The sequence below is a fragment of the Diadema antillarum genome, unplaced genomic scaffold (assembly GCF_040938485.1).
Source record: "Diadema antillarum isolate AM-2024a unplaced genomic scaffold, OU_Dant_1.0 seq00000699_RagTag, whole genome shotgun sequence".
NCBI classification, from domain to species: Eukaryota; Metazoa; Echinodermata; class Echinoidea; order Diadematoida; family Diadematidae; genus Diadema; species Diadema antillarum.
The window spans coordinates 356,829-379,463 of record NW_027271604.1 but is presented as its reverse complement, the minus strand read 5'-3'; the positions used below and the strand labels follow the sequence as shown (position 1 = coordinate 379,463).

The following is a 22,635-nucleotide window of genomic DNA, read 5'->3' as shown; positions in this document are numbered from 1 at the left end:
ATGAAGAAGAGGGATTTGCAGTGTCAAGGTAGTCAAAATTTGGGACATTGTATGTGTGTTGAGACTGCAGACCAGTCTTTGGAGAGAATGCAAGGTAAACTTGTTATAGATTTTTATAATAGAGATTATTATTTTCTATGTGAAAAAAGGAGAAAGAGTAGGTTAAAGCTCGAGCGACATCTCAGTGAATTTGTCTGCTGTGTTTTGTGGGAAATCTTTCGCATAATATCCGTATGTATTTTGTGAGTTGAAATCACGGCTATAGAGTTGTGTCTCGCCTATAAGGAATATCGGTTTTCCCGATGATGGCCAACTTACTCCCGCTGCGGTTCTCCGAGTTAGTTCACTGACTAGTTTGTAAGTTTGAGACCGTTATTAAAATTCTGATGTAGTAATTTCCAAAGCGACCTGTTCATTCAATATCAATCATTATGATCCAGCATTGGCCAGGAATGAACTTTTAGTCCGCTATCGTAGTGTTGAAAAAATTCACTAGGTGGCACCTCCCTTAGGTAGTGTAGGGCAGAGAAGATTTTCCAGACATTAATGACTTAACTGGTCTTTCTGTTGAATCATGATACCTTCAGAATGTTTGCTAAATTAATTCATCGGCGAAATCGAGTATGCTGAAACTCACCATCACATTTGCTTGGGTGCAGCTTGCGTTTTAGAATGAAACCCATGGGAACTGCCAATATGGCTGATGGAGGTTTTGAGAAAAATAAAAACAGAAAAACATCAGCATGCATGCAGGGTACAGATATTGCTTTCTATCAATGTGGACGTTGTATCATTCAGTGCTTGTGTCTTGCTCGGTACATTTATTTCGCAAGACGCTTGGCAAAGATATCTGAATGTTGCGCGATTCATCCAGTTGGTGAGCAATAATATTAATGGACGTTTAGGCATACAGGTCCTAGTATACAGAACACTTTGAAAGCGCCGTGTATGAAAGATGTCGCTATCTCCTCACTGGTATGCGCTTAGGATACCACCTGGTGAATCTAATTGTGTTCATGTTTGGACGTGACCAAGCAAACATGTCGAGAGTTATATTACAGTTTAGGTCATCAAAATATGTTCACATTACTGGCTGTTTGTTGATACTTTTTTTCACATGTTTGAATAATATTCAATTGAATCGAATAAAATTCAAATTACTCGCATTATCGTTAACATCGCATAATCGTATCCCCCTAAATATCGCTCTTGTCGGGGTAACGGGGTATTATTGTAGCCAACGGAGCACCATTCAAGAGCACCGTTCAAAAGAGTTGAGATGTTCGAAAGCCTCCCAATACCCTGAAACACTGCCTCGGCAGTATTTGTACAAAATGAGAAAAAAAAATTGAGTTTGCAAGAGTCGGCTAAAAGGCTCGTGAAACCCGAGATCGCATCTCGAGAACAGTTTAAAAAGCAGAGGGACCATTCCTTGTCAATCACCCAACTCAATCTCCGGTAGTGAACGGATCAAATATTGAATCTAAATGTCGACTCGCATGTCGCGACATATCGAACATGTCCCCCAAAGTTAACCCTTCACATCTCAGTCTTTATCACAGTAATTTTCCCCAAACCTACTTTTACATTTTGCCTAGTAAATCACAAGAGATTTATACTCTTTCGCTATTTAGGGTAAGAAATGAGAAATGTCCAATTTGACGCGTCATAAACTCTTCATAGTATTGTGATGAATAATATGTTCTCTCATGGTGTATAGCTCTTAATCTTCAGGGGAAAAAAGAGAGAGAAAAGGGAAGAATTGGAAACATGGAAACTATGTTCTCTGACTAGAACAATGACCAACCTGGACAAACTATCATGATCCATATTTGTCAACTCCAAAATTTTTGGAGAGCTTTCATTAGTTTTTGTCCCCTATCACCAAAACAACATTATGTTAGAAGTTTCACATCTTCATTACACTCCCAGGGGTTATTTTTTTTTCAGTCAGAACTTCAATGACACTCTGAGACATATATATCTCATTTTTAACAACGGTCCTGGTTATCAGAAGACATTGATGGTAATAATCCTAATATGCGGTATATTTTCCGACACTCCTTCGGAAAAATATCGGATATTGTACTGGAAACCAGACTGTAGACGCTGGTAAAGGTGAACAGTGTGCAACAATGTGCCGACCCAGGCCTCGGTCATGCCTAGCCTTTATGGACGGTTTCCATGGATACCGATAAGCGAAGCCATTTCCATTCCTTGGATACGCCAACATGGCAGAAGGCGTAATTTTTGTTATCCACTTCATTGTATACAGTGGTATACACATAGCAGTGGAAGACAATATCTCTCTTCACACGCCGACTCGTGCGTGTTCTGTGAAACCAGAAGCCGTTTGCTTCTATCGTTTCGGGATGTGTATAGTGGATTAAAGCACGTGCAAGTATGGACTAATTACCATTGCATGAAAATCTCTGCTCCGTGTTAAGATTGACTTCAACTGCGTTATCAAAAGGAATAAACAGCAACGCCGAGTTTTCCATGAAATCGAAGGCAGAACAGAAAAAAACTGTAACATTATTCAGGCTTAATATTATTATTACAATTTTACACTGAAAATTGATATTAATCACAGTTAGCTGCTCATGCAAATTGGCAAACCCATACTAATTATGCATGAAATTAACGCATCTGTTCACCAAACGTAAATAGAAAAATACATCGTTTCCAGAGCACATTCCAACCGGTGTTGTAATAGCAATGATAACAGTATTAAAGGAAACTTACAGTTTGTGAATACCTTAACCAATATAATTTATTCATAATTTGTCTTCATAATGTCTGCGGGAATGTGAGAGTTTGTCTGTGTCTCGGATGGAGTAGAGTGGAGGATCGGGGTGGAGCATCTTCAGAAATGTGTATTTGTCATACAGCTGAAGTAAGCCTACTGCCATCCGACGAGCCCAAATGGACCAGATGACGAGGGCAATTGAGCGTCTATATCTCTTACGCGGGCCATGACCGTCTAGATATCATCGCGTCTAGCCCCTTTGCAATACCCGCCAATCTGAAGTTTAATTTTCTCGTGATGAGCTCAGGAGAGAGAGGGAGAGAGGAAGGGGGGGGGGATAGAAGGAAGATATAGAGATATACATACTGACGTACATATACACACAAAAAATGATATATATTACTTGTAGGCCTAATACGTGCATTCATACTTACTTACTAAATACGTGCACATTTACCAAATTAATACATACAAACATGCACACATACGCAATACGTGCATATAATAAATTATGATATACATTCACAAACACACACACACACACACACATACGTACACACATTCGCAAATAGAAATGTTTGTGTTTGTCACTTTCCTCCATAAATACAATTAAAACATCAGTAAGCCATTGGAAAATGCCCAGAATTGGTGATATGTAACCGCACGTACTTTCTGTCTTCAGTTGTAAGCCATTTCAAATAAACGATTTTCTCTTGCATATTCAAACGTTTTACAGTATGAATGTATGTGAACTACCCTCATTACGTTTATATTGTTTCTATGCTGTTAAAGTCCCATTTTTGTCACATTTTCCTTTTCACCAGCTCTGACGGTTAAATTCATAACGAGGCGATTCATCAACGAGTACGACCCTACACTGGGTAAGTGGAAAATTTTCTATACAAGGAACATAAAAATCATATTATTATGATTTCCATGCTCATTAAATCTATGTTTACATAATATTATGTATGCATGTATATATGTATTAGTAAGTAGCCCTATTAGTTGTTTCAATGTCTGTTTAGTTTCTACCTTTACGTTGGATGTCGTCAGTATAAGTTTGATGAAACAGAATACGGGCAAACCTCGTCTTTGAATGCAGTGACCTCATTCATTCTTGCGCTTACATATTATGCAAATGCGCAAACTCTTTCCTTCTTTGCAATGACTTGATAACTCTCGTATCAAGGAAATATACTCTGTAGGCCTATGTTTACTTTTTGGTCTTTCTTTCGTGGCATTAATGAAACAGTGTTTATTACCCACTTGCAGAAGAAGAAACATCTCTAACATTTTTCCCGCGCACACACGACGCACAACACACGCCAAGAAATCTTTGCCACGCAATGTTCACCATTCCGTTCTCCACGCTGACGGAATGTTCGTATTGCGCATGTGCTGAGGAAAATTGGAAAACAAATACATAAATCAAAATGTAAACTGATCTCGCCATTACAAACATCCGTCAATTACAATAAAGTGACTCCTCATTCATAGAGAGATACAAGGCGATGTGTTACAAAAGGGTCTTCGGCTCCAAGATTGTATGTGGAATAGGAAGTTGATGCACGTAAGAAATGCATGCTAATTGCCAAGCCCTGGTTGTCTAGATGCTTGAAAGACGCACTCCGTCAGCGGCAATGCTTTTTACCGCTCAAATTTGCATCAAATTGTCTTCTATCCACCCCCTTGTCATGCGGGCAGCATTTGACGTGAGGAGGATCACATCGCACTACATGACTTTTTTTTTCTCTCTCTCGTGGTCGACGAACGAACTTGCACGTGCGTGACGACTCAGAATTTACGACATTTCGCATTGAAGCAAGCTACCCAGTCTGTGGTGCTAAAACAAGCAGTATCGTGTGCTTAAAATACAAAATGTCATGTACTTGAACATTTGCCAACTGTCGATCACTGAAAATGTTTATTGAATATACAAGGGAAAACAAACATGACGCCGGAATATTCCGGTGTCGCAAAGGTGGTAGAGGGAGCACGCTATGATACTCAAACTGTAGATAGGTGACATAAATTACTTCCTCATACAGACAGCTGTCTTCTCGTGATCAAACTTTGGATTAAATCGTTCTAAAGGTTTCTTCGTCTCGGCAAAGGACAGAATTCGATATAAGAGCATACTTGATTCCATTAAAGCGTTGCATGCCGAGTCCTTTCCAATGATTAGCAAAGAACAGCTGAGAAAAGTGTTTAGGGACGAGCAGTATACAGAAGAACAAATTACGTCAATGATTCAAAAACATTTGCAATGTCTTGATCTTCTGATTGAACTTTCTTGCAACCGTAGAAGTTCAGTTGTATTTCCGTATGATATTTGTATTTTATATACATTGATATTAATCTTATCTTAATCGAATTGCCAAAAAAAGGAGAAAAAAAATGTGTCCTCCTCCCATGGATAAGAGATCAATCTTAGCATGAATCGTCGGAAGAGCTGGGTGTTTAGCCCGTATAGATGAGTTTTGCGGCCTTTGTATGACGTGACGGGCAAGAACCCTTTTCTCTACCTGTCAAGCGCAATCTATCCGTCTACTTAAAGATACCATACGGAAGAATCTCTGGAATTTGCGGAATGCCAATCTGTGTTGGAATAGTAAATGCTCACTGTTGAACCCAAGTTACAAGTCGGTGCCCGTTACATCTGACAGCGTTTCCTGCCATCGTTTATATGAATACGGTTGTATTTGTGAAATTGTCATTCAGACCCGGATACATTAGCGCGGAATGCTGGTTTGATGTGCTCATGCGACGTCTATAATTCTGACCGCCGTCTGTAAAGAAATCGGATTTCGAATGCCTAATGTAATCACTTATGACTAGCGACATAAACCCTCTCCGATTTCTCGCAACCTTTAAACGCGGAGTACGTGATGCATAAAGGCCGTTGTGGTGTATTCTGTGTGATATTACGTGATGACATCACGAATGTGGTTTGAAACAGATCGGTTCATAACGTTGCACGGTCTCTTTCAGTTGAGTTATAGCTGTTAATCCCGTGACAATTTATTACTAAACTCTTCGTATGCATGTCACCGGCAAACTAGCTTGTAGAATATCAGTGGTGGTTTTTGAGTGCACGTCACGAGCTCGACCCCCACGAGTCATACAGCCCACGAGTTATACAACCCATGAGCTATAGACACTAAGTGAACAAGGCCCACGCTCTCGACATCAATGAAAATAGACCCACGAGCTGCACGATTCACGAGTTAGACACTCGGCAATTAAGGCCCTTCAGCTCGAAACAAGGCGAAAACGGGTCAACCAGCTTGGTCACATCACATTACTTTACATTACATTACGGGTCTAAAGTATGTAATGTCGAGCTTAATGGCCTTTTTTTCTAGTGTCCAGCTTGTGGGCCTTATTTGCCTGTAGTGCCTAGCTCATGGGCCTGTTTCACTTGGTATGTAGCTCGTGGGCCGTGTGACTCGTTGACCTTTTTTCCAATGTCTGGCTCGTGGACCGTGGAACTCGTGAGTGTTGAGCTCGTGAGATGACCCCGATAGTTTTTAGGGATGGCGAATGAGTACGCAGCTGAAGAGTTCGCATCATATTTCATGGGAAGACGAAAAGATGAGGAAGTTCTCATAAATGACTTTTTAACAGCCTGTATCGTCAAGAGGACGAGGACCTTTAAAAATGAAGACGCACCAGAAAACATAGCTATAGCAAATTATCTTCTATATGTGTGTGTTTGTTTGTTTGTTTGTTTGTGTGCGTGTGTATATCTTAGTCATTATAGGGAAAGTGTGAGTGGGTTGGAAAGAGAATGGGAAATGGCGAGAGAGAGGGAGAGAGGGAGAGAGAGAGGGGGGAGGGCGAGGAAAGGCGGTATCAAATGTCGCGATTACGATGAAATTGAATCTAATGAGCGCAGAATATGTCGTTCTATCAAGTATAAGGTCTTTCGGAAGAAAAAAAATACATGGTGGCGGGGAAAATGTTAGATAATGATGATGGCATGTTATTAGGCTTAATTGTTAGTTTACGTGTATGTTATTGTTTCTGGTTGCATTTGTATCATTACGAATAAATTATATTTATTTGCGGCTTTTAGCAAAGGTCAAAATATTATTTTTTTTTCAAGAGTTTTCTGTATGTTGGATTTTCGTCACCTGTATTCCATATTCTTATATTTAGGTCTTGTAATGCCTTGGAAATAACTCAAAAAAGGAAGGAAAGGGCTTTCACCTTCTCTTCATGCTAGCTGAATATTGAAGTTCGATGAAAGTTTTCTATGACTTCGATGGCAGACATCAGAATTCATGGTTGCCATGATGTTAATGACGCGTCCTGTAGCCTTTCCCGGTCCGTAAGGCATTAATATCATCATCGTTATGAGTAGATGTCACCAATTAGTTTGATTGTGGTTTTTGTCCTTTTTTTTCTCTCTCTTTGGTTTTGAGCCTTTGAGGAAGAAGTGGCAACTGTTTGAATTCTTTGTCTCTTTTTCGATAATGTGCTGGAATCATTACTACAGTATCGTTAACTGTCGTGAATTAAAGCAAAGAGTTCTAAAGTTGCTAGCTATGATTCTGATTATCGTCTTTCTGAGTTGTCACTCGTTTCCCCAGTCGTCGATATCATCAGCTCGGCGAACATTCTCACAGTGCCTTCAGCAGCTTCCTCTACGATCAAAATTTAGTCAGGGCACACAGTCCTGACCAGGTAGCACACCAGCGCAGTCCTAAACTATCCTTTTCGTAACCTTAATGCGCCTTGACTGCAAGCCAGGGGGAAGATGACCTCTTCTAGTGACCTCTTTGTTGTCGCTGGGATCCATGTTAACTGTTATTGTTGCCAGTATGGCAGATGAAGTCATACCTCACTGCGCAGACATTCAATCAACGCGTGACACTATTATTACACCCAATTCCAGTCCTGGTTGTGACGTGAATCGCTCAAATGTCATGGTTGAAGAAATCAAGAGTATTAAGAGTCAGTAGATAGAGAGCCTATTGGGGGGAAAAACAACGAATCCCAGTGCGCCGTCGATGCCTGGTAACATCATAGCCCGGTACAGCGGCGATGTGATGGAATCTCCGCGGCTGATGAGGGAGCATGCGTCAACTTCGTAGAGACCCACTGTTAAACTCTTCAATCACCACTGGTGTTTAGAATGCACTTGATGATAACTGCGTATCATGGTAATAGTTAGTGTGGGTTAACAAGCTAAAAAGCAGTTTGCCTCGTGGGACTCCTCTTATTATTTATACATATTATATATATATATATATATATATATATATATATATATATATATATATATATATATATATATATAATATGTGTGTGTGTGTGTGTGTGTGTGTATTACATATTATTATGTAAAACTCTCGTTTGCCTTCACATTTCTTTCTTTCATTATCATTGTGTCTATTGATTCTCTCTCTCTCTCTTTTCATATTGATAGCTTAGGATAATCCAATGAATTTTACATAAAAAAGACTCATCCTGACATAAGATAGTTTCATCGTCCAATTTTGTGCAGCTCCATGTCACACTCACGACACATGACATTTGTATAATATCTCATGCTTCGAAAAAGATATAAGATGTATATATATATACCATTATATATATATATACATATATATATATATATATATATATATATATATATATATATATATATATATCCCAGTGAGAGAGAAAGGGAGGGAGAGATGAAGAGAGAACGATGCAGCGTAGTCACTTAATAAGTTAAAAAAAACCAGGAAGAATCAAAATCCATGACGTATGAGAAAGCCAATGACTTTTGATATCTCATAGGGTCGAACCGCATTCAATATCAACTTACTCTAAACTGTAAAAGACTTGAACTAGTTCTGTTATTGAGAAGCGGTGGAAAATATCATTTAGGACTGGAACAAGCATGCAATTTCATGAAATGAATTTGATTAACTCATTTTACGATAACGTCATGTTGTGCGGTAAACTAGTTTTCTCCCTCCACTTTCCCAACACATATCACACACAGAAACACATACAACACGACGCAACAAAACACACACAAAGTCACACACTCACACACACACGCACACACCATCATACACACGCACCTACACAAGGATACTTAGGAAGGCACAGTTCGAACGAAAAGGAGATATTGGTGTGCGACGCAAGCTTTGCTTTACCACCCACCGCTTCCATTTTAGGAGAATTATGGTCACCGCGTGACGATCTAGGTTATCCAATGTCAGTAGCAGCGGGAAAGTAAGAGGATTTGATGGGGGTTCTTGGCGTGAGAAAATCCGTTACAGGGGAGGGAAAGAGAACATGAAAACAAAGAAAAAGGTGACAGCACTGAAGAGGACTTGAGAACACAGAAACAATGGCATCGGAAGACAACAAAGAAAGAGATAATTACAGAGTGAGATAATGGCATAAGTATGAGGAATTTGGACAGACGAGAGAATGTAGATACAGAGGTGTGGGGGAAAACAGAAAAAGTAGACAATAGGCAGATGTATAAAGTGTAATATTGAATAAATGGAACGTCATAAAGTGCCTGTGTGCACGTGGTAAAAGGAGAAAGGGTGTTACAGAGAATCAGAAGGGACAACACACACTACGATGTGAAAAATGCGAGCAATAGACATTGGAGAGGGAGAAATAGGAGAGTAGTGAAGTGGATGACCACGTGATGAAGAGCGACAGGAAAGGTACAAAGGCCCTAATTATCAGAACGAGATTGATTTCCAATTTATTTGCCATTTCATCGCAGCAACCTCGCTCGACGTCCTTGAGCAGGCAGAGTTTGCTCTTCTGGGCCCTTTATATATCGTCCCATGAAACTTGTCAAAAATTTAGGTTAATGTAATAACATTTCGCTGTGTATAGACCCTGTGTGGAACTAGTGGCAACTATCTGGAGCATACATAGATCGCATGTAAATGTGTATCTGCCTGACAACAGCGAGATAAACACCGGCAAATGGCACACGATAAATTTTGACTGCGTCATTTAATATTGTGTGCCTCCTTTTCACCCTGCCCGTATATAAGATAGAAACGAACAACTCTACATCTACCTAAGACGTGAACCGAACATATTTATATAACTACTCCAAGCAAAATATTGTGGTCATATCACTTTAGAATTGAAGATAACACAGCATTGTATAGCACCACCATTGGGTAATATATTTTTTCGTGAGTCAAACATACGTGAATCGTTACCTTCGCGTATGAGTACATTAAAAGGAGTGATATTCCCAATTCTTGTGTTAATTCGCTCCCGCAAAGTTCAATTTCCTTTTTTTTTCCCCTCGCCGTATTTGTACAAAAGTAGCATAATTCAATAGCTTTCGTTTGATATCCACATCTTTGCATACATGGCTGGGGGGGGGGGGGGGTTCATGAAGCATTTTGGTCGGATATTTTTCTGACAAACTGTTACAAGCTTCTGAAATCCATGAATCTGATTGGCTGCGAGCAAATTTGTCCGGCAACTTTGTCAAACAAAATGCTTCATGAAATGCCCCCAGGTCTCAACGCTCTGAGAGTTGATGATCAAAGTTTCTCCATAGGGACGTATCATTCGGCCCCAAGGACATTGGCCCATACGTTATCCAAGATTCGCTCGCATTGACTTTCCGTGTAGAGTAATGGACCCTCTGCAAATGAACAAAATTGATGATTTTGAAAAGCACAAACTTTAGCTTGACATGCATGTTTGTCACACCATCGATTTGTCGTACTAAATTCTTTCTCTTTACCCCCTCCCAGACTGAAATCATTTCCCACGAAAATGCAATCTTTGTGAAGGTCACGTTGGTCCCCTAATACAAAGTGAATGAATAAATAAATGAATGAATGAATGAGTGAATGAATGAATGAATGAATGAATGAATGAATGAATGAATGAATGAATGAATGAATGAATGAACGAATGAATGAATGAGTAAATGAATGAATGAATGAATGAATGAATAAATGAATGAATGAATAAATGAATGAATGAATGAACGAATGAATGAATTATTAATACTGAATACGTTACTAATAATTGATGACACCTACTCTTATATGCGCGAATATGTTTTCACGATGTCCATCCATGTTGTCCTTTATCTCGAGCACTACGTGTGCACATTACTTTTTTTTTATTAGGAAAAAAAAAACAGTGACCAGCAGAACTTTCGTTTGCCAAATTTGATTTGAAGGAGATACATACCATTACCTTGTATAATTTGCATATACATGTAGTTGTGGTTTATTACACTGTTTTGCAAGAGCATGTTCTATTCGAAATTGCATAATTTTATTACTGTGTCCCTTTTAAAAAATGAAATTCTGCTTGCTCGCTTGACTTAATATTATTCTTTTCATGAAAGAAAATCAATTTGAGTGCGGAGTAGAGATTTGAATTTTATGGAACGTGACGAACTTGGCACTTGAGGGGGTACTCCGTCCTTGACGTCAAATGGTGCGATGTCTCGTCTCTACAATGGACAAACAATAACAGAAGAGATCAGTGCATAAGTCAGGGCAGACCTTATCATTTCTAGGAACTTGCGTGTTTATCTTCTTTGCTTTCAAGAAATCACGATGACCTCCTTTATATAAGAATCGCTGGAAGCCGGTCAGCATCGGAGCTCAAAAACGGTATTACAGGACAGATATACAAAATGTGTACACATTCATTTGATAAACCACTTCTTATAGGTTTTACCTCTTGACTTGATGGGTCATTCCCCCTCATATTTTCAAAACTGTATCTAGTCCTTGCTGGTTAATCACAATTTGGGTCGATTAGAAGGGTGTTGGTGTAGGGGCAACCGACCAAGGGGACGAAATCCTTTTGAAGTGAGTCCAGGGACCAGTATCGACTGTGTCCGATTGCCGAGCACTCAGCGTAATGTTTATCATACCTGACATAGTTTAGCGATACTGACACCATGGATTTGTTAGCGCCCGTTGATTAGTCCCGTGTACCTCTTGGGATGACATTTTAAGAGCTAGGTAGTCAGCGTTGATCCTCCCATTGGACTATGATAAGAGTTCTTCCGATCTTTCTATGATGTTAATGACGCGAAACCTAGATTACGAAACAGAAGATAAATAGAGAGAGAGAGGGGAGAGAGAGAGAGAGAGAGAGAGAGAGGGAGGTGGGGGGGGGGATAGAAGGGGATCGAGAGAGGGAGAAAAGGAATGGAGCGGAATACATTTCACCCGCTGAAGGTTTACATAACTTAAAAGCTACTGTAATCACGCCGTTTGCCGCACCAATCAATTTATCCTCTACCCGCCATGCCCAACTATTCAAGTCCATGTAATTCCCCGTAATCTTAGTACAAAACGTTTGCGGGTTCATTTTGTACTATAAGAAGATCATGACGCACGCACTTCACCGAGAGGTCCAGATTTTGACTCTTGAGAGCCACGGCAACATTGGAATGTGCTTAAGGTGATCAGAGGCGACGGATTTTAATCGATAAGCCGTAGAATGCAAAAACATCACCCGCAATTTATGGGGCGGAAGGGAGGGAGGTGTGATGAATATTCAGCGACGTATTTTTTTTTTTTCAATGTGCCTTGATGCACGATGTTTGCATTATGGGGAGATGTTATGACTTACCTAGCGTGTCCAACCACGAGGTTGAACATCTAGGCACGCGACTTCGGACATGGTCACGCAGGCGTCCACGTGGAGGCCAAATAGCTGGACATTGTTGGCCTGACGACCATCGCGTCTGTTTTATGTGAATATCTTATATGTCATTCTGTTAGGTGTCGTGAACCACATGCGTAAAATGTTCCACACGACAGTTGCTACTTACGATTGTGCTGACCTTAAGTTCTACTTAACTTCATTTTATTCCATTTGTCTATTTGTGCATTTCCCAGGTACGTTCAGCATAACTATGAGATCCGTGGTTTATATTTCTCTCGCAATGTAAGAAGGATTGATACAACAAATTTCAAATTTTCCTGTTCTAAAGATCACTCACGACATAATTGTCCACTCTTATATTCCCGGATCTCCAGCACAGATTAATATTCATACTCTACTTGTAATTATTCTCATTGCACTGTATAGCCAATAATACTATTAAAAGAAAAACGATGACTTTTTCTTTAGTCGTTGAATCGCGGGCATGCAGACTTCCCAGAATGCCAAGCTATTGCCAAGCGCATGGGATGATGCTATACGCAGTTAGATTGCGTCCTTCAGAGAAGAGGAGGGGGGGGGGGACCACTTCTGTGGATTGGCTGTCCTTCATAAAGTGAATTCCTACAATGCACGCGGCTTGTACTCATCTCTATAAAGCAAAGTGAGTCTCCTTGATGCCACTCATGTTGATGTGCAGTTTAATTAGTTTAGTCTCTTTTCTATACATTCATTTCAAATTAGAGCATTTTAGGACAATTTATACTGAATTTTGAGCGTCGACATCCAGAATTTGGCGAATCATGAGTAAACTGAAAAAAAAAAATGTCGACATTGATTCTCTCGCGCTTGATTGTCTTGTATAAGCTGTTTTGGACTGATAAGACGGGTCTATGATCTATTCCAAGTTTACCGTGGGTCTGCCCTGTAGCGGACGGCAGGCAAGAGACGGTACAGGTATATAATTCTACACCTATGCCTCACACACCGTGCACTCCATGCAATGTGTGCACCTGCGACGGACATATGCCATTACCACACTGGCGACTCTAGCTCCTACATGAGATATCAATTACACTTCAAATAGTGGTCATGGGACAGTTAACAGATTACAGAGAGCAGATGGTTCAAACGTAAAAGCGGGCAATATACCACTTGGTTCGCATCAGAAACTAGCATTTTTTTCCTTTTCTGTGAAGAGTACAATATTTTCGTGTCATAATGATAATGAATCCTGAAGAATGAAACATATAGGCGGTTGGTTATCTATTGTAAAAAGATGTAGTGATTTCATTTTAGAAAAAAAAAAACAATACAAAGCGAAAGAAAAAGATCATGACGAAGATCTGTTAAACTGTAATACCAACCGATCACCGGAATAGAGAAAGGGCTTCTTTTTTATTTATGAGAGTGTATCCTTTAATTACAAGCTTTTATAGCAATGCATCTCACTCAAATTACGCTTTTAAGAATTTTTCTTTCTTTCTTACAGCAGTGAGCACTCGGAGCTGAGTTCCACGGTCAGCTCTTTCAACGCATCCTTGCAGAAAAAGAAAAGAACGACTTGATATAATGTACAAGAAAAGGGGAACATATTCAGTTCACAAAACCCAGCATCAGCGCATCATCGCGTTGCCATGGCGACAGTGATATAGATGGATATTCGACATTCTTCAGATGAAGCAGGGCTCTCACTTTTGATTGAATTCGTGCGCGACTCTAATGGTTCGGATTGACTCGCAGACTCCTGAACAGTCACGTTGGAATTGAGGTTGGCGTGGACTGAAATATGAAATCGCAAAAAAAAAAAGAAAGAGAAAAGAAGGAAATTGAGCAGTGTTGTTTGGAGATTTAGGCGAGCTACAGCGCGTCGTTCGAATATGTAAAATGTTTAAGTTATCTAAGTAATTTGTTTCCCCCACGATGGTTTGCCATTGTCTCGTAGAGCTTTACATAAAGCAGCGATGTAATTGTAACTCATCAGGGCGAAATAACGCGAGATAGATTAAGGTTGACAAGACCAGATTGAGACGTATATTACTTTTCCTGCCTCTATGTCTATCCCTTTCTCTTTCCATTACTCGCACGGCAATTCGTGTTGCCAATAAGTGCACTGCAGGCTTCGAAGGATACCGTAACCAACAAGTTGGCAATGGCTTCAAATCATGGAGGGTTCTGAAAGTCACGTGGCTCGTCGGCAAGAGCCGATCGAACTTTCTTGTTATCTGTATCTTTTCTATTCCGCCATCTTGTTACTATTTAAGTCTTGTCAACTACTACTACTTGTTAGTAGTTTACCTGTCGCATTCACACTTTCAAAATTATCCGCAGACAACGGAATGCGTTTCATAAATAAGTTCTAAATTGGTTTTTCTTTTCGAATTTGCTGATCTCATTGTCAGACGACAAAGGCATAGCATTCTCTTTCGCCATTTCCCTCTTATTCCGATGAGAAAAATGAAGTCAGACAGTCTTGCTGCTGTTTGAAGTAGCGCTCGAGTCGATTTGAAGATGGAAAACTTTGTAGAATGATTAAAAAAAAAGACTATATTGGTCTTTCTTGCCCTACATATTCATAACTCTTGCACCAAACACTAAAACAATTTAGCAGCCCGACACGGTACTGCCGAAGAAAGTCGCCTTAAACGTGTCTCTCATCTATACCGCGATTACGTTTTATACATAGTCTTGAAGGCAAATTTGAACAGCGCACCGTGACGTGAGAATTATCGTGGTAGCCGTGTTGACTCAGCTAGATTGCAGACCCCCAAAATCGCCTCCATAGCACTTCCCCCATTCAATACACTGTAGACACATCAAACAAACCAATCTCATTTTTCTCCCCTAGCCCGATATTCTATCAGAGTGGACTTTAAAACACCTCGAAAGGTACGGTTTGAATTGTGAAGGGGGGGGGGGGGGGTAGGGAGGTTCTATTTGGAGGATTGAGATCCATGGAAATGAAGGTGCAGGAAACGCTACCCTCGATGATAGATTCTTGGCTGAGAGTTATATGATTGCAAATAATATAAACATATATATTTGCAATCGTATTCCATATCGTATCGTATTATATAGGCCCCTATATATATATATATATAATATATATATATGTAATTTGTGTATATATATATATACATATATATATATATATATATATATATATATATATATATACAGAAGAAAGAGTCTCAAGTACGCCATGGATCCAACGATTACAGAATTTTTTATTACAAAATTTTCGGTCTGCCTCAGACCTTCGTCAGTGCAAAGACAATACACTTGATTGTCTTTGCACTGACGAAGGTCTGAGGCAGACCGAAAATTTTGTAATAAAAAATTTTGTAATCGTTGGATCCATGGCGTACTTGAGACTCTCTCTTCTAATAATCACAACATTCGAAATCCAACACGTGGAAAATTCCAAGATATATATATATATATATTAACATTATCAAGATACCTTTATATAGAGTTAGTCTTACGGCCAATAGAATAAGATTACCTTAATTGGGTTCACCTACACACTTATTGCAATCATCTACCTTTATACTATATGAGTATACAATGGACAACACCATTGATTAGTGCCTTTATGTTGAAATCCCAAACTTGATTCTATTTTGCTAACAATTCTTGTTTTGCCTGAAAAAAAAGCAGAAGAAACCAAAATGCCCCTTCACGACCCCTCCGAATATAACCGCCCATCACGTCGAGTTTGTGACAACCCAAAGGCGGTGACAGAGACTAGTCAAGACAAGAAGGATGGGTCTACCCCAACCATGAGACGGAAATGGAAGGACGTTGATAACGAGACGTCGCGCCTCGATATTTATGTGCGCAGACTGCTCTGGGACGTACGTCCACTGCTATCTTCATCTGATATTGAACTACCGTGATGGCTGTTCAACCGAGAAACAAACGTTGCCAGGAATGATTATACCCAACCCTCTCTGATAGTAGCAAGCTACACTGATCTCAGAATATAATGTTTAAGACTCTCACCGTGCTATTCCCCTGTTTATCTTGTACATAATCCTGGGAGTGATAAGCTAATGGGGTAATTAAGGCGCCAGCTTGACTGAAATACACAAGTGCATTTTGCGTTAAGGTTACTCCTCAATCAAAACTGCCGTATGTTTGCCCCCCCCCCCCCAATTCGAATGAAATATTATTGTTGTTGGTTTTTTTTAATTCATACTATATTTCTCGTAATATTGAAAGTATATACGAACAAGTGTTCAGGTCACATCCTCTCTGAGAGAGAGAGAGAGAGAGAGAGAGAGGAATGACACGAGCTCCCGAACAGCAATTTCATTTTTCTTTTGTGATATACACATCGGATATACTGGGTACTTCTGTAGTCAGCGGAGTGGGTACCGAAACCTGTTATCTGAACGAACTTTATTCAAGCAATACTACTTCTTGGTCCTCGCTCAGCAAACTAGACTATAAAGTAATAAGAATAATTTGATGACGATGTTTATTCCACTATATCATAATATATCGACATGTTTTTATCGACAGGTTTTGATATCCATCCTAAAACTGGTGCATATATAGAATGCATGCTTTGTTGCCGTTCCTATATTTGCTCCATTACGGCGAAAAGTCTTATGCAGCCGAAGTTACAACTTGGCAACTTTTATTCATTGATTCTGCGTTGATATTGTTTCCACTCGTGTGGCGATAAACATAGAAGTAACGTTTTACCCGTTTTGACTCGTATCAGGAAGCAAATAAAATGTCATGTAATTGAAAGGAAAAGGAAAGCTATTATTTGTTAATCGCTTGATTGACTGTTTGATGTGGCGTGTCCTATTGCGGCCATGTACTTTTCTGCGGAAGCCTTGTCAACTGTCATAAATCCGTCGGATGGGGTTTGATAGAGTGAGATAAAGTAATATTGACATGGCGTATCAATCTCCGAATCATCTTGAGAGCACACAAGTTCGGTGAAGCCGCGCGAACATCCACCGGGAAAGAGTTGTGTCCAACAATAATCCGACGCTGGCTCGCCCCTTGAGATTTTGTCGTAATCGTACTGGACTATCGTCTGACGTCCCTAAGTGACTTATTCAAGGATTTGGATCTCCAGAGATTCCCAGGAAGTCCTCTTCTATCACACGTAGACCTTAGACGAAGTCTGTACAACCAAGGAGGTACTAGGCGAGCCCAGTACCTCCTTGGTACAACCAAAAAAGGAAAAATCGTGCGGAATCATAACAAGGGATATTTCAGAATTTGCCCCGCACCCGTAGAGTCCTTGCCCGACTCTCCTTCGCATAAAAGACAAGACAAAGTATCGAAATATTTTGATCTATCGGCAGGATTACAGGTTTATCCCGGGCAACGACAAACGAGATCTACGGAGGTAATGCAACGATGGCCTGACAAAGCTGTGAGATTAACTACACGGAGTTAGAGATGTACAAATCCCACACTGCCGAGCAAAGGTCGTATCGAATAGCAAGTCAAGAAAACAATAGACATAATGAAAGTTTGATACTATAAGAAAATTGTAATTTCATCTGTTTCGTGCAACGTCACTTTTAAGACTGCGAAAAACCATTTTGGTTATTTGATGGTTGACGGTGATAGGTGCGGGAATGGTAATACAATTTGTGGTCCAGGGGATACGATCGTTGCCGGAAGTAGATTGGGTACGCAGACTGTCAATGTTTCACAGCTTCAATTTTCCATAACATCCGGCATCGCTCTGAACTACAACATTCAGTGTAAAACTTTTGCGTGGTGTGGGGTTAACGTCCTGATTGACACAAAAATGGTCGTATCTGATCTTATGAGTGTGCGATGCAGTCATTTGAATTTGTATCTGTTGTCGGTGTGATTCTGAGGTATGTTTTCATCTTTTCCAACCTAAAGGAAATGATTTTCGTCTCATATCTTTTAAAGGGGCAGTTGTGGCAATAAACCTGCTTTCAAACACATCGCGAAGTTATTGGAAGCGACACACTGCTCCCAATCATGAGCTTTCAAGTTGAACTCTGGTGAGGAATTTCCTTTGCGTGTGAGAATGTGTGAAAGAAAGGGCGAGCAACCTCCAGTCCGATCATTCTTCTCAGAATTGACCTTACCCCAATACTTGTTTGAAGATGTTTGTACAGTCTTCGCAACGGCTTGGACACATTACGACCTAGAGTGAAGTCAGCGATAGACGCGCTCAACATGCCCAAGGGCGGATCAACGCATTTGACCCTGAAAGTAATAGACCGGCCAAAACTGACCTCTATTCGTACACGCCCTCGAGTGGCTAACGCGGTCAGTTGGCGGTTTCACCGCTCACTTGGGCATTACATGGGAGTTAGAATAATGTGGAAATACACAAGTTGGTCAACCCGCCATACGATTCCCATGGGAGTACCTGTTAAAGCAAAAGGACGTCGACCCGCCAATAACTTCCTTGACGGGTCGAATAGAGTATTAAGTCAAACGAGACGTAGAACATCTCAATGTTGCCATGAATCTTTGACATCAAGAAATATCGTCATAACTGAATAAAAGGTTTACCACTATATAAAGAAATGATCCTCCTTCATTTTGTTGCCCAGAAATTTATCATTCATGTATTATTTCTGAAGGGCGATCTTTCGTTATCAGACGAGCGTCACAATCTGTTTCTACTAAGTTGCGTTTGTGCAAAAGGTAAAACTGCTACAACTTCTAAAACAGCCATAACTGCTTGATTATGATTCAATGCATTGATTTTTTTTTCTGGAGAATGCAATATCGCGAAAACAGCATGAACGTACAGCCAATCACATCTCACATCTATACAGAAATAAAGATAAATGTTTGAAATCGTTAGTGCCAAGTATAATGACAGTAATATTAGTTCTACCGATATCAAACAAACAAGTGCTCATTCAGTCAAGCGAGTGTTTGTTACCTGTACCTAAAGGTGTAAACTCCCTAAAACTAAGACAAATCTGGAACTTTTTTTTTTTGCGGGGGGGGGGGGGGGGGGTACCAGAGAGATGATGAATTCCATATTTACTGATAATGACAATATGTCTGTGGCAGATCCCTTACCAAAATCTTTTCTTCGCTGCGATTGATTTTTTTCCCCCGAAAACCTTGCAATAGTTGATGGTTGGATCAAAGTTTATCTTGAGGAAAATCTTTTGCATATTTGAATTTCTGGTCGATTATGCACGACACTAGAAGTTTTATCCTGCATGACGTTCTGTCAACAGCTTTTCCAAAACCGTACGTAGAAACGGAAAGAGAGACATGGGACATCTGGAAGTCATTTTGAGTTCTGCTTCGCTGTTGTATGTCAATGCAATTCTAAAGCCTTTTATTTCTGTCTTTCCGGATCTTCTTCACCTTGAAAGATACTCAAGCACCTTATTTTTGTTTCCTTTGTAAGCGCTGGGACTAATGGACTCTATACCCATAAGGGATTTTACTCAAGGCTATTGCCATATTATCAAACCGTTAAGTCCGAAAGTTTTCGTAAGTATAAAATATATATAGACACCCTTTTGATTAGTTTCCTTTTGAACATCGTGGTGACGTATCGATATTCTCCCACAGTTGTTTAAAGCTGTGTTATCGAATGTGATATCGAAGTTATAATATCTTCTGATTGCGCATGGACAGAACATTTCTCATAGGTGTCTGTAAGTTGTCCAAAATATGAGTTCGTCATGAGAGTACGTCGAACCTTGGGTTTCAAAAGTGGTCTATAGCTACGAAGCAATTGTGCATCGGCAGTCTGCCCTGAACGACAGAGAGCGTCGATTGGCATTGATGGACAGGTCAATACGGGATGGAATTCCCCTCAGATGTTTCAGCAATCCACGATAATAATGTCACCTTCCGAGATCCCCGCGCTACCTTCCGCACAGCTGCGGATATGTTCAGAATGTCACACATCTTCGATTGATCCTCAGCGATTCGCGAAAGAATCCAGCGGCAATAGAATGTTATTCTCAGGATTTCCAGGAATGCTTTCTCCTTCTCTTTCCTGCTCTCTTGGGAGGGAGCGCGCTGTCACAATCATCCAGAAAGTGGGGAAGAAAGAGTTGAAGCGGAGGCTGCGCGCGGCACGAACAATATGTCAAACACCCTGTTGACGAGCTGACCCCGGACTGCGCGCGGGTCGCCGCGTCAACGAAAGGTAACAACGTACATTCCTCCGACGAGCTTGCGCGGATGCGTCCCAAATCCGAGACGGATTTTCCCTGGGTAAACCCAGACCGTCGAGAGTGCGTTCATCTCAAAAAAAGGAGCAGCGATTTCTTGGCCAACTGTGCCCGGGTTCTGACAGATGAACTCACGAATGCACCTCCGCTGTCGAGAGGAGACGAATACCCTAGAGGATCGCAGACACACGGAAAAGGGGGGATGTGAGCGGGACGGGGGATGAGGATGTCAGAAGATGGTAAAGAACCACGGAGAAAAATAGGAAGCCGCGGGGCAAGCTAAGTCGGACGCATTACAGAACGTGCCTTCTCTCAAGCCGGCGACGTCAGCGCTGGAATTTACAGATTAGGACAGAAAAAAAAAAGAAGGCGAATGGACAGTATGAATCAAGAGACGCAGAAGAAAAAGACAGAAATAGCGGAGCACATTCATCGAAATGAAGAATTTGCGAATGTGCGTGCGTGTGAATGTTTAAGAGGAAAATAGAGCGTGGGGGGGGGGGGGGAGGCGAGAGAGAAAGAGCGAAAGTTGGTGCATGAGGTCAAGACAAAAGCACTTGTCAGGCGTTTGAACTCTCAGAAAGCTGATGACATCTCTCCACAGCCAATCTGCAGAGCCTGAAGTACGGTAGATGAATAATAGTGGTGAAATTGAAAAAGAAATAACAATATTGTTTGACTGATTCTCAGTGGGGGTATTTTCTTTTTTTTTTTCTCATACATCCTTAAATTGTTTTATTTGTGTGCGTAGGGTTCCCAAACTCTATTACCACTCGTACTCTAGCACCCCACAATTTTTAAGTGTATTTATTGTCGGGGAATTGCTCGAGAAAGTCTACGCTGTGGCTAAGCTGGTATAACAAATCTGAGAGAAGTAGGACATATACGGTGATGTCACCATTACATCGTAGCTGTTCAGGTCACGTGACAATAGCTCCTCGTACGTAAAATGTACTGCTCCTCATCTGTCTTTATACACTAAAACTACAAGAAACAAAACAAAACAAAGTGAAAACTCTTCTCTTTGCAATATGCCAAAATCTCTCTGCATGTCGTACTAATTAGGCCTAACAGCTGTTAGGGTGAATTTTGGATAATTCTAAACAGTCATATAGAGCGGATGTTGATATCTACATTCTATAAAACAGGAGATAATTGCTACCAGGATAAAGCGTGAGAAGAATTTAGTATTCTTACTAATCAAATTCTGACTTCGTCATCTTCGTTGCTGTGACATTTTGAGTTGTTTATACTTGATTTCGCTCAAATGTTCATTAGCTTTATTTCCTTTTTTCTGTCATTTCAAGCAAATTTCTATTGCGAGTGAATGTTCCATTAAATTCTGAGCATGTTCCCTGCGACGCGGGACAACAAGACGACGGCATTGAAAGTCTAGGACTCAATCTGAGAACATTTTTCTCTAGCATTGGTAGTTTCGGCTCTACACGTGAGCTACACACCTCTGGGGGTATGTGGAAATGTTTACAGTAAGTATGTGGGAGTACTAGCACTGAAAGCATGGGTCCTCAGAGGGAGGATGTACTATGTGAAGTTAATTGCTGCTACTCCAAACGACACAAAACGGCATGATAGGGCAGGGAGAACAACCTCTCTTGAGAGTTTCTGTCGCCTTGGCATTGTGCGGTTTTTTCGCACATCGAGCACGGGGTTTGATGGCATCTTTTTGTGGATATAGATCGACTGAGGGCGTGTGCCAAAGCTCTTCCTTATTACCTTTCGTCTGAATGTGACGACACATGGTGTGATGTACCCCAATTACCGACGCGTAGTTTTAGACAGCCTCTTTATGAGATAGTGTGAAGTTAGTCAGACTTATGTACGTTTTTACAAGACGTGTGCATTATGCTGTATAACGCTTGTAGCCTTAAAGGCATTATTTACTATTTGCAGATGAAACAAAAACCCAGCTTTGTTGCTTCAAGATAGATTTAAAATGTGAGTTAGGGATAGAAACAACCAGTGTGAAAAGGCTAATCGGTATAATCAAAGTTAAGTATTGTTAAATATACAAAATGTGAACAATAGTTATAATAACATTGTGTCCAGACTTAACCA

General features: G+C 40.5%; 1 protein-coding gene across 1 annotated transcript in view; it reads left to right on the top strand.

Annotated features, from left to right (window-relative positions):
* Positions 1-22,635, top strand: part of LOC139737695 (ras-like protein family member 12) — a 66,770-nt gene that overhangs the window by 17,987 nt on the left and 26,148 nt on the right. The window contains exon 2 of the mRNA XM_071648375.1: positions 3,574-3,630. Within this exon, the coding sequence (XP_071504476.1) occupies positions 3,574-3,630 (57 nt within the window). The remainder of the gene's footprint in view (positions 1-3,573; positions 3,631-22,635) is intronic.